We start from the raw sequence: 15,919 nt of genomic DNA, 5'->3' as shown, positions 1-15,919 counted from the left end.
ATAGACACACACACATACGTATGTATATATAAATACATATATAATCTCCTCTTCTGGTGACTCTCCACTCTTAAAGTTCCACAGATATAAACAAAACCACATGACACAGCAAAAGCACATCACCAAGAACTGTTTGCACCATGGGAGCGGGGAACTTGTCTGCCTTCACCGGGGCCTAGAATGGTACTCTGTGCCTATAAATACTCTCATATTTGTTGGATGAATGAAGATGGAGCTAGGGGTCACTTGTTTCACTACCACTTTGGATTTTCACACAAGTGTGTATATGAACCCCTCCTTAGAAATGAAACCACTCGTAGGCAGAGAAATGTCTGCATGTCCATCTGCAAGCACATGTGTATGTGTGTATTTGTGTTACATTAATGGCAGAAGGTAGGATTATTTGTCTTTCAATTTTTTTCTTTTTCCTTAGCCATATTTTCTATTACTACTTTAAAAAAAAAAACAAACCTGTATTAGTTATACAGAAAGAAAAAACTCTACTTGATTGTGTCTGGAGGACAGAGTGACAGGAATGTGTGCTTAAGGGAAAGGAGAAAAAACAAGAAAACTGTTTGCACTTGAAAATGATAAATTTGAAGTGACATTTTCCAAAATGCCACAGTAGTCTTGCTGTGGCTGAGAATTCAAGGAGCTTCCTAGGTGAGCAGCATGCTTACCTGAAGTTCAAAGCTTGTCTGATCCATGAAGAACTTTGTGAGAACCTCAGTAAACTGATTTATCGCACGGAGGAAAACTCTGTGGAAGGAAAATATCAGATAAGGAAGGCAACTTTCTGCTCTTCCAAACATCTCCCATCTACGTGAAAAACCAAAGCAATCTAAACCTGGATTTGGCAACATGAGACCCTTAGCTCTATCAAGGTCATCAGAGACCAACGCCAAAGTAGACTGCAGAGGACGCTCAAGTGCAGTTTCTAGAACTGACTACAAGAGCCACTCAAGGCTGCATCACCATTTAGCCACTTGAGGGTAGAGCTGGGATGATCAAACCGATCCCCTGAGCCTCAGACAGGGTTCTTTGCACTCTATTGCGATGCTTCTCTTTGCAAGTCTAGTGATACTGATGAGAGTTTTTCTTTAATCTGTACGTAGTTGGGAAGGGTTTTTCTAATCAGGTATGTGGAGTTAACAACTCTTATAATGGTTTACTTTATTTAGTTCTTTCAAAAAATTCTGAAATCTTATTTGATATCTATAAGTGTGTATATGTATATATACACGTATGTATACATATCACACACACACACATACATATATACATATATATAAAACTCTGAAACTCTGAAAAGATACATATATTCAGTTCATTTTGCTCCCATTCACCAAGTATTTGTTACAGTCCAACAACTGCAAAGCACTGGCTTAGGTTTCGCCTTGAAAGAGAGGGTTCCCGGTCTGAAGATGTTTACAACTTGGTGGGGGTCACTTGGGAATCTGTAAATCTAACCATGACCCAACAAAGAATATGGAAAATTCGGTGGAGGGGGTATCAAAGAGGTACGGGACATCAAAGGAAGAGAACGCCACGTCCAGGTCAGAAAGGCTTCCTCTGGAGATGGCATTTGAGAAAGACGTTGAATGGTGGCATGCTGACAGCCAGCGGTTACATGGGAAGGCACCGCAGGTGGAAGAAGCAGCCCAACAGAAGGCACAGAACACATCCAGGGACCAGGAAGAGGCCAGTTTAGTTGGAGTGCAGGCTGTATACTGAGGGAAAGAGTGGAAGGTAAGGCTAGAAAAGCAGGGTGGGCCAGGCCACAGAGGCCCTGCCTGTCCTGACGATGAAGGCCACATGGAGCCATGGAAGGGTGCTGTGGGAGAGCCAGGGAGGAGGTGGACAGGAGGGCAATGAGGAGATTCCACCAGAGCTGAGAGCCCGAGGCGGGGCAGCTACAACAGCCCAGGGGAAAGCAAGAACGCGAGCCCAGAACGAGCATCCCAGCAACGGGAGGCTCCTTACTCTACCGAGCGTGATGTCCCGCCCAGAGGTTCAACAGCACTCTCTGAAGGTCAGATAACTGGTCACCTGGTCACGAGAGCCAAGTATTCAGGGTCAAAGGCCGCAGGCCCGGCCCTGGGCCATCTTACCTGCTCTGTGTCATATTCATGACCATCCAGTCTTTGGCATAGACATTCTTTCCAATCAGATCCTTAAACATGATGAAAGTCTCCATGAGGAAATCCTGCAGAGAACAGAGGAGGAACATTTGGGGGAAAACTAGGGGACAGGAGGGAGCGTGGCATCAGAACAAGACATCCCTGGTCCATGATTACAGCCTATCTTTTAAATAAGGGTTTTTAGGGACCTGACAAGGACAAAAATGATAAAACTGAGGCTGTGAAAAGGTAAAAGACTTGCTGAAGGCTATAGAGACTGGGTGGTGGGAGAGCGGGAAAGAGAATGTGGGGTTCTGGACCCCAAATTTAGAGCCATGGTGTCTTTAGCCCTCTGCTGCCAAGTTTGTCCAAACAGATCTACTGCACTTAAAATGAATTTACCAGCAATTGTGATACATCTTGTAACTCTGAGCCCAATTCTCCTTGATTATTATTAGAACAGAAGAAAACCACTATAAATAAAAAGCAAAGTCATGATTCTTCCTATTCCAGAAACGTTCCCAGGGGTAGCTTGGGGGAAGGGCCTAAAGGGTCCTAAAAAAGCGTCAGTAGCAGTGGGTTGCGATGACAGTAATAACTTAATAACAAAAGAACACAGAGCACAGTATCTGCAGAACAGCTATTCGACTCAAAAGGGGACTGTGAGCAAAAAGCAACTTAGAATGATTTGGACTAAAAGTCAAAGCTAAAAAGTTTTGAAAGCTTTTTATTTATTAGTTAGTTAAATTTAGACATTTTCCACGTGGATTCCAGAGTTGAAAATCCAGGCCAATTCCTCTGGCACTAAACCGCACAGTTCTATCTCATGGATTACATCATGTAGCAGAAGGAGTGCGGGAGTTGGGAAGCAGGCGGCCTGGGTTCTATTTTCAAACACTGTTCCTCCAAGACGATGGGCAAGATGGCCAACTTCCGGCACGCAGGCCGCCAGACAGCACCGGAGTACCAACAATCCTGGTGGGAAGTCTCTGCGACCCTTGACTCTTCCTCCGGTTCAACAGAGAGTCAAACTTTTCTATCCTTAATTCTCAAATCAGAGACATACCTCATGAGTTTTAAAATTTTTCATCATACATTTGAAGTATACCCACCAATTTATTAACTATTCTATTAACTCTCTCAAATTAGTAAGTATTCGTGGTTTGTGAAGCAAGGATTAAGTTTAGAGGCTGGTTATCCACTCCTGATGCCGATTCTACATTCAACTCCTGGTAAACTAATTTAACTGGAAATAGCGATGGTATAATAAAGGTAATTCACAGACTGTCCCAGGCCTTACTTTATCTCCCGCTTCCCAATGTCTTCCAAGTGATTTACTCAGAAGGCAGCAGGAGGGCGGGAAAGAGCAGTCCGCTGGAAGTCAAATGGCCTCCGTGTACGCCGCAGGCTTGCCCCTGATGACAATAGTTCCCTCATGCGGATAATAATCCTTTTTAAATTAGATAATACAGAGGAAAGAGCTTACCATTGTTTGGAAGACAGGAGTTAAACCTGGGTTTTTTTGCTTACTTAATGGAACCAAATTGTCAAGAGCTTGAATTTAGTTTAACTTCCCTGGTTCTACCTGCTTTCTGAAGGAATAGTCACTAAACTATAATAATAAAATTTTTATTATTATATAATAAAAGAGAATAATAAAATTACTATTATAAATAGCTGGCTTCATAGGCATTAACCACATGCCAAGCACAAAGCTTGGTAATTACCAGGTGTTGATTCAATCAATACTCATTTACGTTAACCCTCAAAATAGGTGCTAGCTTATAGATAAGGAACCTGAGCTTTAGTGAAGTTAAATAGCTGGGCCAAAATTTCATAGAAGGAAGTAGAATGGCCAGAATGGATGTTCTAAAGCCTGTGCTCTTAAACCACTACACCTTCTGCCTATGGAGGAGAAATATTGCTACCCTCAGCTTCCCTCCTCTGTTCCTAATTCTCTTGCCCTTGGTCTCTGCAGGCACAGTGACCTATCGCCACGGGTCCCTATACCATCCTGCCTGCCAGAGCATGGCTTAAGTGGAGGCTCATGGAGGCCTCCAGATTAAGCCACACGCCATTACTACCACTACTACTACTATAAAAGACGCTCTCTCTGCTGTTCCTTGTGTGTTTTTCCATCATGTGGACCTCACAGAAAGGAAGGCGATTGGCAGAGAAGGAGCTGAATATCCTTGGGTGTACAGGCCACATACTACCAGTATAGTACAGATAGAAGGTAGAAAGAAGACTGGAAAATGCACGGATGGTGGGAGATTGTCCACAGCAAGGACACTGGATTGCTGATCCAGCTGTGTCGGGCCCACTGCTTTACAAGATAAGATGATACTTTCAGGCACTTGTTAACAGCCACTAACAATTCCCTAAGGGGAAGGATCCTGGGGAAGCAGCCCGAGGCCTAACTTTGCGTCTTGGGCAACCTTTGGTTGTATTCCGAATAGTAATCATGAGAACAACTTTCTGGTTGAAAACAAAAGAGAATGGAATATTGTCAACTGAAGGTGACTATACTTGCCAGAGGGCAACTATCGCCTTAGAGGTGTTGTAAGGGGCAAGTATGACCTCTTCTTTTTCCCTTTCCAGGGACTACTGAAAAGGATGATGCCAACCACATCTCCGAAGCAGTACTGTGCACTCTCTGCCTCCTAGAATCCTGGCCATGGCGTTAACAGCTAACTCTGAAAACAAGGTACTACTCTCTTCTGAGAGCAGAACAGATCTCCCAAATGGTTCCAAATAAGGGTTCTCTCTAGAACCAAGAGACTCAGAGGGCGGGTGAGGGCCTCTTGGTACATGTTTTGTAGTCTTCAAATGCTATCACAGAGAGAAAATAAGAATCAATCCTTCCCTTTTTGTACTCACTGTGGACAGTCATGCAGCTCTGGAGGTGGGTAGGAAGGGAATTCTGGACTCATGATGCTCAGTTTTGTTTTTGTTTTTGCCCAATATAAGAAGTCTTAGCGTTACCAGGACCCAGGGAAGACAACTTACAACGAGGTCTTGTCTGGTCTTGAAAGTGCTGATGTAGTGGCTGTAGTGACTGTCATCCATCTGCCGCAGGATCGCAATCATACACGCCACAAAGCTCCCCTGGAAGGACAGGAGAGACACAGATCCAAGACCCCTCAGACCACCCGCTCACAGAACAAGGTTTGTGCGCAGGTACTCTGGCTGTCTCCTCCCAGTTACCAAAACAGGGACCCTACCAACCTGGAAACATTGTGCGTGCTGAAGGCCTAAAACGCACTCGCTTTGCTGTTTCTGCTTAAAATAACCTCCTCCAGGTTTGAGTTAAGGAATGTGGAGGGCTCTGCTCGGCCCTTTAATAGTATGACTTGCAGAATCCCGTAGGTCAACGGACACTGACTCTGAGATCTCAGCTAGATCACTAGTTGAAATACCACCGCCTGGGGCCTTTGAGTTTCTTGTTGAGACAGAGTTGTAGTCCGTGGAGAAATGTCTGATATAGCACAAATTTAATTTTGGAGGAATGCAAGGAGGAAAAAGAGATTGTAAAACCGAGAGCAGAAGAGCAGAGAGATGGGGAAATGAGTGCTCCCAGCTAGAGCACTTCAATGTCGTTCTTCCAGTAACAGAATCCTTCAGACAGTTACTTCCAGCATGTTATGCATGTGTGATTACACACAGGATTTGAAGAAAGGGACTGAATAACTTGATGATTAACATCAATTTATATTTTTGAAGTCAGGCATTACACAGTCTATGTGCTTTCCTCTCATCCAATCATATTTGAATCACACACTTAATTTTCTGGCCAGAGGGCAAATATCTAGGGGGAATGCCCTCCTGTATTTATATGGTTATTTAAATGAATTGGCATAGAGAAGATGAATATACAGCTATTTTGGGGATGGAAGGAATGACTTCCTAAACATAAAAACAATGAAAGAATACTCTCTGAATGAATGCCTTAGTCTCTTTGGTTTAAAAAGTTTTAATTTTTCTAATTATAAAAGCAATGTAAATTTATTGTCTGAAGACTTCTGATATACAGTACCAACCACAGAGTCTGCATTCCCGTCACTATCTAATACTACTTGCTTCTCCAGGCCTTTGCCTATTCTGGGTCCCTGCGTTTTATTTAATTTCATTTTTGGTTAATTTGCATTTCCTTTGTTCCGAATTACATATTCTGTCTCTTTGTTGGTTGGCCATTTGTTTTTCTCATTTTGCTGTTTGCTCATAGTCTTTACCCATTTTTCTACTAAAATATCCTTTTTTTTAACGGTTTGTAATAGGTCTTTGTATATTAAGGCTATTAGCCACTCGGCACAGGTTTTACAAATAATTTTTGGAGTTTGGTGCTTGACATTTAATTTGTTTATATATATATTTTCACATATAGGGGCTTAGTTTTTTTATCTAGTAAACTTTTTTTTTATATAGTAGCCTTCCTATTTTTAAAAATTCATGAATCTCTTTTCTCTTAAAAATAGGTATAGAAAAAGAGGTATGGGTGAATGGAATTAAGAGCACACGTACCATGATGAGCACTGAGAAATGTATAGAATCATTTGGGTTTTTTTTTTAAGGTTTTATTTATTTATTTGACAGAGAGAGACACAGCGAGAGAGGGAACACAAGCAGGGGGAGTGGGAGAGGGAGAAGCAGGCTCCCCGCTGAGCAGGGAGCCTGATGCGGGGCTCGATCCCAGGACCCTGGGATCATGACCTGAGCCGAAGGCAGACGCTCAACGACGGAGCCACTCAGGTGCCCCTAGAACTGTTGAATCACTATTTTGTACACCTGAAACTAATATAACCTCTGTTAATTATAATGGAATTTTTAAAAGTATAGATTATGTTTTCTTCTAGCTGCTTCATTATTTCTTTTTTTTTACATTGAACTTTCATTCCATCTGAAATTTATTTTTTTGGATATAGCATGAAATAAAAGTCAAACTTTTTTCCACATTGTTCATATATTTTCCAAATCACATTTACTCAAAATCTTCACTTTCCCTATTGAAAGGTAATAGAATTTTCATATAATCTAAAGTCGCCTTTTAAATTCTCTCAGTTCTGTTCTGTGGATTTATGTACTCTATTCCATAAGTCCAACACTATTTTAATTCTTGTAGCTAATTATAATGTTTTCAAATCTGACAGGCAAGCCCCCCACTATTCTATGTGGCTATTCATTTATGTGTATCTTGTATTTGTTTATTTTCTTAAAAGTTTTAATTTATTTATTCATTTAACAGGGGGCTCAAACTCACAACCCTGAGATCAAGAGTTGCACACTCTTCTGACTTAGCCAGCCAGGCGCCCCATCTTGTATTTATTTTTACTCTCATATTTTTGTGACTGAGTTAAATGGGATTTTTCTTTTACAATCCCTAAATAGCTACTGTAGTTATATAGAAAGGCCATTGAATAGTGTTTGTTTATTCTGAAACTGGTCAGTTTAATAAATTGTTCATTACTGTTGTTAAAATTTTGTTAGGTCTCTTGGGTTTCCTAGAAATGGTAGTCATTTCACTAAAAATGACAATTATGAAAATTATTTTCTCCTTTTTCAATAGTCGTACTAAGTTCATATATATAATATGTATATGTGCACGCATTTGTGTTATTACATTGGCTACAATTTATAGAAAAATGCTAAACAGTGTTGACATTTAACATCTTGATTCTCCTTTTTATGACCATCAAGTAATAGGTTGCCTAGTGATTGCACGTTAACATCTCCTTCCATTAATTTGGAATAGATGTTACATCCATCACATATATTTTGGCATCTATGGAAATAATCATAAAGCTTTTTTCCTTTTGTTCAACTAATGTATTTTATTAACAGATCCTTTACTGAAAATATTTTTTTTCTTTTTTTCTTTTTTTTTAAAGTAGGCTCCATGCCCACTGGTGGGCTTGAACTCACGACTCTGAGATCCAGGCCTGAGCTGAGATCAAGAGTCAGATGCTTAACCGACTGAGCCACCCAGGCGCCTCTAACAGGTCCTCTAATACTTAACTATTCTTGAGTATGAGAATAAGCTCAATTAAGCCACATATATCTATATCCATTCACTTATTTATTTGCATATTTCTCTTTATGGCTGTATTTTTGTCTCTTTGTCTGTTTTTCCCTTGCATTTCTCCTTCCTAGGTTTATCTTTCTCCAGCATTCTTTCTTTGCTTTTCTTGGCATCTCTACCACTCCCTGTAAATCAGCCATTACCCCTCCCATCATCTTATTTTAACAGAAACATGACAGGGATCCTGCTCCTTCACATTCAAATCCCCACCCTTCTCTTCAAACACACTGAGCCAAGATTCTTGAGTTGGCTTAAACAAGTAAGATAATGAACGATTTCACTACTAAAAGAAGCTGAAGAGGTACATTTAAATTAAGATGTTAAGTATTACCTGAAAACCAACCTATCATTTCCTAAACAACACAGTTCTCAACCTGCCTTTCTTTATATGTTCTTTAAACACATGGCAGCAATGGGTTGACAATAACAATGAAGGGTACGTCTAGGTCTACACCTTTAGTATGAGATCTGAATCCTTTCATGTTTTGGATCACCTGGAGTCTTAACCTAGTGGGTACCTCTCTACATTCCTATTTGGATCAGCTCTGTCACCAGATGTGACTCTTATACGAGGGACATCTTGAGATTTCTGCCTTGGCCTTTGCCTCTGCCTGAAAGGCCCCTCCCCACACCTCCACACTACCCCCTCTACCTTCTCTAAGTCTTTGTCCAAATTTTCCCTTCTCATGAAAATCATTCTTAATCAACTCATTTAAATTTGTAACTCTCCCACCTTGACTGCCCTCATCCTGCTCATTTTTTTTCTTCATGGCACGTATCTTATTTTTTGTTATTGGTATTGCTAGAATATAAACTTCGCTAAGGTAGTGATTTTTGTCTGTTTTGTTCCCTAATCTCCCTCCAGTGTCTAGAATTAGTTCCTGGCTTATAGTAGTTTCTTAACACCTATTGGTTGAATAAATAAATGGCTATTATTGACTCACCATTTGGGATGGTTCTTTGCCTTCTGTCCTCTAAATAAGATCAAATCATAGCTTTTACCAGCATAAGTAAAAGATGCTTCATTTTAATGATGATACAATATGGTCTTCCAACAGTTACCTCTGGTTGCAAAGGTACTTTTTCTTTGACATCTAATTGAGGCCCAGGAGGTGGAGAGGAAGAGGCCAGGGCAACCAGATGTTTCTAAAAACATGCTAATCACAAGTTCTTTCAAACATGTGTTTTCTTTGAACCAAAAGGGCTGGACGGTACCACAGGGCACCAATCTACAAGCATGCTACACAGCAGTGGAAATGCAACGTGGGGGAAGATGGAACTGATCAGAATTCCTCTCCTTGCGACTACAGTGCATAGTTGGAAAACATAACCTGGTAAGCTGCCCAGGGTCGGGGCGGCCGCCATGCACAGCCTCGGCAGCAGGCTGGCTGCCTGGGACCCAGACCCCAATTCAACCCCCTGGTGGTCTTGCAACCTCAGGCAGGTTTCGTAGCCTCTCTCTGAAAGTTTCCTGATTTGAAAAATGCAGCTAAAGAACGAACTACCTCCTGAGATCTGTGTGAGGCTTCCATGAAATGTAAAGTGCTGGGGTGCCTGGGGGACTCAGTCAGTTAAGCGTCTGCCCTCGGCTCAGGTCATGATCCCAGGGTCCTGCTCAGCAGGGAGCCTGCTTCTCCCTCTCCCCAACTTGTGCTCTCTCTCAAATAAAATCTTAAAAAAAATAAAAAGAAAGAAATGTAAAGTGCTTAAAATAATTTCTGACAGATTAAAAAAAAAAAAACCCAAACCAGCTAATGACTACTAGTATTATCATCACTACAGCTAGGAGTACTAATACTGTTCCTATTATCATTCTAACAAGGGTAGATCCAGAGAAGCATGTGAGAATTAGAACGCAATTACTTGAGATAACAGAGGAAGGACTGAATGCAGCCACCACAACCCTTCATCTTCTGCTCACAAAAGCTCATGTTGTCCTTAAATGAAATATTCAACAAAGGGCGCCTGGGTGGCTCAGTCATTAAGCGTCTGCCTTCCGCTCAGGTCATGATCCCAAGGTCCTGGGATGGAGCCCCACGTCGGGCTCCCTGCTCTGCGGGAAGCCTGCTTCTCCCTCTCCCACTCCCCCTGCTTGTGTTCCCTCTCTCGCTATGTCTCTGTCAAATAAATAAGTAAAATCTTAAAAAAAAAAAGAATATTAATATTAATATTAATAATATTAATATTAACAAATATTAAAAGAGCATGAGATCAAATGGGTACTGAGTTTGCCTACCTGGGGAGCCCACACGTCTCAGTCTCTGCTGTAACGTATTACAACAGGCTTGTCTAATGTTCAGAACGGATCTGTACACTTTGTGTTTACAGGGTCCCCAAAAACTCTCCCCCCTTAACCTCTCCCAGCACCCTGTTGGAGCATTTTCCCTCCAGAGAAAATCAGTGTTGGAATCAAGATCCGCGGGCGGTTAGAACCAAGGTCACTCAGGAGGGCTGGGAAGTTCTAGAGCCTGCTCATTGCCCCTGGCAGCTGTGATGCACAGCGTGCAGGCAGACGGTGAACTGGGATGAGTGGGGCCTGTGGGAATCTGGTCCCAAGACGCTGGTCCAGAGGACTCCCAATGGGCAGGTGGGACACTGAGAAGCCGCAGTGGCCGCGTGGTCCCCTGACGTGATACTCACAATATGGGGAGATTGTCGGCTCATCCCAATCACGGTCCGGTTAATCCTTCTCAGCAGCCGTTCCATTATCAGCTGGATGTGCATCGCCGTGGGGCCCTGTGGAGGAAACACAGGAATTGACCCCACTTCTTCTGACTCAGCTTCAGTTTTCCTCAACAAACCTTTGAAGGGTGAGTTTTCTCTTTAAGTCTCATTCTGGCTCTTCCCTGCAAAGCAATCTCTTGTCCAAAAAGGGGAAAAGAAGTTCACAGATGAACACATACTGTTACTTGGGAATCGGTTGAAAATGATTAGGTATCCCATGTAAAAGCTGAGTGTGGGGATGCAGGGGAGAACGCCTCCCTAGTAACCCAGACCATTCGCGCTCACTGCAGGGTCACTGTGACCACCAACTCAATGTAGTTCTGGGGGGACACCCCTGGCATGAGAAGTCAGTCCTGATGCTGAGTACATGGGGTGGTCCAGGAGAACTAGGCACGTGCATGGGAATGAAAAGGTAAAAATTCAACATTCTTGCCACCTTCTCTGTAGGAGGGGAAAAAAACCCAAGAAATTCAAGTCAAGGAGATTGGTATTGACTGAATGTATGTGTTCAAAAGTCATATGCTGGGGGCATCTGACTGGCGCCATAGGTAGAGCATGTGGCTCTTGATCTTGGGGTTGTCTGAGCCACACACAGGGCACAGAGATTACTTAAAAAAATTTTTTTTTAGCTAAAAAAAAGTTCTGGAAACCCCACAAAAGTCATATGCTGGTGCTTGAACTTCTCGTGTGATGGTATTTAGAGATGGATTTTGGGGAGGCAATTAGGTCATGAAGGCAGGGCCCTGGTCTTATAGGGTTAGTGTCCTTATAAGGAGACACCAGAAAGCTGGCCTTTTCTCTCGCCACACATATACTGAGGAAAAGCCACGTGAGGACAGAGAGCCAGCAACCATCTTCAGGCCAGGAGGGGGCCCCTCCCCAGGAACCGGACCACAAGGGCACCCTGACTTTGGACTTCCAGCCGCCAGAACCAATAAATATCTGTTGTTCAAGCTGCCCAGTCTAGGGTGTTTTGTTTTGGCAGCCTGAGAAGACTAACACAAGAATTTAATATTTTGACTTTGTCATGTGTCACTCTGAGCAATTATTTAACTTTGTTGAGCCTCTGTTTTCATAGCTGGGATACAAAAGGTTCCCTTACAGGAATTAGCTGAGCTGGTGTACACAACAAACAGTGCCTCACAAATACGTATTTTTTTTTTAAGATTTTATTTATTTATTTGAAAGACAAAGGTAGAGCACAGAGGAAGATGGAGAGGGAGAAGCAGATTCCCCGCTGAGCAGGGAGCCCAATGAGGGGCTCGATCCCAGGATCCTGGGATCATGACCTGAGCCAAAGGCAGACGCCTAACAACTGAGCCACCCAGGGGCCCCACAAATACGTATTCTTTATTTTTCCTTCTCTCCTTCTTGTGATTTGAGGTTATACTCATTCAGCTCCAAGTTAGCAACACACAACCTTGTCTTTCAAAGCTTTTATCCATTCTTGCTTCATGATAGATATTTTGAAACTCCTGGTTAATGCTTCAGATAACTAAATCACTACTATATATAGTTTTATTAAAATATCAAGTATTGTTAGCTTCCCTTTCGTGCCTCCCTTCTTTCCTTCTTTGTTTTTATTATATATTCACTTGCTTCCCATTTCTTTGAGGGAACGTGATCCATAAAACCTGCCTCTCTGTTGAGGCATTTTACCCTCTATTACATAACAAGACCACACCCCAGACCTGGCTAGGTGTGTGAGTCCTGTGCTGGCCCCGCATGGAGGTAGGAGAAGGAATCAGGCATTCTCTGAGCCCTTCAGAGATTCACCTCCAGCAGGAGAGCTGGGGCTTGAAGATAAATAAGCAAAACACAGGATCCTCCTAGAAGGTCAGCTCCATGAAGGCAGGCTGCTTGCTTCTCTTGTTCACTGCTGCACTCTTAGACCTATCGCAGTGCCCAGAGCAAGGGAGCTGTTTAAGACCTGTCTGCGAACTGAATCATAACTCAAGATACAAAACGATAAGGACCTTAAGCAGGATGTGAGGGGAGCACAAAGGGAAGTAGCAGACTGGGGGACTTAGGGCAGGACTGCACCAGGAGCGACCCCATGGAGGTGCTTACTGCAGGTGGACTTTGAAGAATTTGGACAGTGTGCAGACACAGCTTTGGGAAAAGAGGAAGCCTGGATTATTAAAACAAAGGCATAGGAATCATGTCAGTAATTAGAGCCTGGAATTAACTGAGGAGATGAGGGGATAGGGGAAGACATACAGGGTTGGTTTGAACATTTAAGAATGCTTATGGTGGGGGATAAAACTGTATCATTATCAACACCAAGAAATTATCAAATTTACTACTTTAACAGAAGCTCCAAGATCAATAATCTTGAATGCTTCTGCTCATTACAGGGAACCTTATCAGGAAGACAAAAAAAAAAAAAGTTTATTCAACACAATTAAATCTTCCAGTGTAAGACGTAAACACATTCAAGTCATTTCCAAAGAGTCCTTCTGTGTGGTAAGAAGGCAGGCAAAGATATTATATTAAAATTTTTATATTAAATATAAATCTTCACATTTAATTTTATATTTATAATATAAACAGATATAAATATATTTATATCATAAATATATGAATATATTTACATTAAATATAAATTTTATGTTAAATTTATATTAAACATAAACATAATTGTATAATTATATATTTATATACATTTATATATTTTGTATGTAATTTGTTTATATATTTATATTATATATTATTTATTTATATGTAAATATATATTTAATAATGTATAATTATATATTTATAAGTAATACAATTTTATATTAAATTTATATAAATATAAATATTTTTATAATTGTGTTACAACATAACATATAGTATATAATACATATTATTTTTATAATATATAATAATACATATTTAAATGTAAATATAAATTTACTATAACAAATTTATATTAAAAAAAGATATATTAAAAACAAAACATGGGGTGCCTGGGTGGCTCAGTCGGTTAAGTGACTACTTTTCCCTCTCCCTCTGCCCCTCCCCACCGGGCTCGTGCTCTCTCTAATAAATAAATAAAATCTTAAAAAAAACAAAACAAAACAGTATCAGATGTGGAAGAGATCTAAGAGGCCATCTAGAACAATCCCTACATGTTATGGAATGGGAAACTGAGGCACCTGCAGATTTGTCTAAGGATACAGAGCTATACATGCGAATACTGGCATTAGAAAACAAACAGCGTGATTCCCATGTTTCAGATTAGCTTCGGATCATATACATAAACACTTCTAGAACACACTGGAGCCCTGCCTAAACCAAAGTCCCTGGCACACTGTTGCCAACCATAGCTTGAAGCTTCATTTTAGTATTTGGATTACTGAGTCATAAGAGTTACTTCTTAAAAATATTCTTATCATTATGAGCTGATTGGTCACATTTATTTATTTGTTGTAAAATCCTTGGTTAGGAATCAAATCCCCAATCATAAAATTCTCAGGGAAATTTATTATATTTTATGTGGTTTCTAGAAACACATTTAAGGAAAAAAAAAAAGAAGGGGAACATGACCTATAATTAATAAATATCCAATAAATAATACAAATTGTAAGGTGGGCTGCAGGGGCTTGGGTAGAAAAGCCAATGGCGTTCTCCAGCACCTCCATGGCTGAGGCGTGAATTAGCAGAAATGCAGACGTGCCCGTGTGAAGATGAGCAGATGAGACCAAACGGGTGGACCGGGAGAGGTGAGCTAAGAATTTAGCTATGGGAAACTGACAGAGTGTTTTCAGCTCCTTTAGCAGAACTGAATCTAAAGATATTGGTAAGGGAACGGGTGTAGGCAAAGCCAAGAGTGTTTTCCCTGCTCTGTGGGAACACTGGTGCCAGGTAGCCCTGGTGGGGGGGTGGTAAGTACGGTTTGTGCTCAAATGGACACATTCTGCCAACTTGTCTAGCCTCCTGAGAGGTGGCCCTGCCTAGGCTATGGGCTGTGCTATCTCTAGAGCGAGGTAAATCCAGGCAGATGCAGGCCCAGGGTTTCAGGGAGGATGGGTGCCCAGGTCAGAGAGAAGATGCGAGATAAGAGACACATCATTTCCACTAGGCTCCAAAAGGAACGATCGGTGTCAGAAAGAGTATAGAAATGAGAGCATCTCAGAAGCCCGGGCACATCTACAACAGTCCTATCAGTACCAGAGGTAAAGAGGGCCGAGGTTTCTGCATAAAAAATCTGACCAGGGCTCTGATTCTTCAAAGTCCCCTCAGGGATCTCAGTAGTGGACAAGCGGGGAAAACCAGCCCACAGCAGGCACCCCAGTAAGCAGACCCCTCCTGGACCTAGATTTGCAGCTCAGGCTCTGGCAAGAAGAAGCCCCTCCGATCACCTCAAAACCAGCCCAGCCTGCCCCAGTACCCAGATTCTAAATGGCCTGGGCCAACCCGAGACGAGGAAGGCCCTGAAGTCATGCTTGCCCGAGGCAGAGGGACCCGTGTGTGCTGTGGTCTGCATCGGGTGATGATTCAACTCACCACATCCTTCCTGTCCAGCACTTCCAGGATGTTGCTCAGGAGCTGCGAGCTGGCCTCATGGTCGGGCTTGCTGCACTTGTCATCCAACTGGCCGCTGAGCTGGTCTATCAGCAGCGGCAGCAGCACCTCTCTGCACTCTGGGGAAGAAGGCGCACCCCGCTCAGCAGCTGCAGCAGCCTCCCCGAGGTGCCCCACTTCTGCCTGCAACTCTCCCTCTGCCCGATACCACAGCTGACCTCTGAGCTCCACCCAGCAGGAGCGCAGCATCCTAGGCATGGGACTTCAGGCCTGTGACTTGATTTTAAAAGCTAAGAAAAGTACACCGATCACAGGCACATAAACAAAAAGGTTTAGAGTATTCAACGATGTCTTTAGCTTTTTAAGAAAAAATGCCAACTTGACAGCTGAAGGCTAAGTCCTACGAAAGGAATAAATTAAGCAAGTCACACTTTTTAAAAAATATTGGAAAGTTTCCACCCGATGGAGAGAATTTACTCTAAAATTTGTA

At 42.1% G+C, this 15,919-nt stretch overlaps 1 protein-coding gene across 2 annotated transcripts in view; it reads right to left on the bottom strand.

Moving 5' to 3' along the window:
• Nucleotides 1-15,919, bottom strand: part of DOCK5 (dedicator of cytokinesis 5) — a 153,881-nt gene that overhangs the window by 49,718 nt on the left and 88,244 nt on the right. For both annotated transcript variants that reach the window (XM_032389069.1, XM_032389068.1), the window contains exons 25-29: nucleotides 15,412-15,548; nucleotides 10,837-10,932; nucleotides 5,130-5,228; nucleotides 2,112-2,206; nucleotides 681-759 (exon numbers count right to left, since the gene is read on the bottom strand). In XM_032389069.1, coding sequence (XP_032244960.1) covers nucleotides 681-759; nucleotides 2,112-2,206; nucleotides 5,130-5,228; nucleotides 10,837-10,932; nucleotides 15,412-15,548 — 506 coding nt within the window. The remainder of the gene's footprint in view (nucleotides 1-680; nucleotides 760-2,111; nucleotides 2,207-5,129; nucleotides 5,229-10,836; nucleotides 10,933-15,411; nucleotides 15,549-15,919) is intronic.

The sequence above is a fragment of the Phoca vitulina genome, unplaced genomic scaffold, assembly GCF_004348235.1.
Source record: "Phoca vitulina isolate PV1807 unplaced genomic scaffold, GSC_HSeal_1.0 scaffold53, whole genome shotgun sequence".
NCBI classification, from domain to species: Eukaryota; Metazoa; Chordata; class Mammalia; order Carnivora; family Phocidae; genus Phoca; species Phoca vitulina.
Note: the sequence above shows the minus strand (reverse complement) of the source record. Positions and strands in the feature narration are given on the sequence as shown.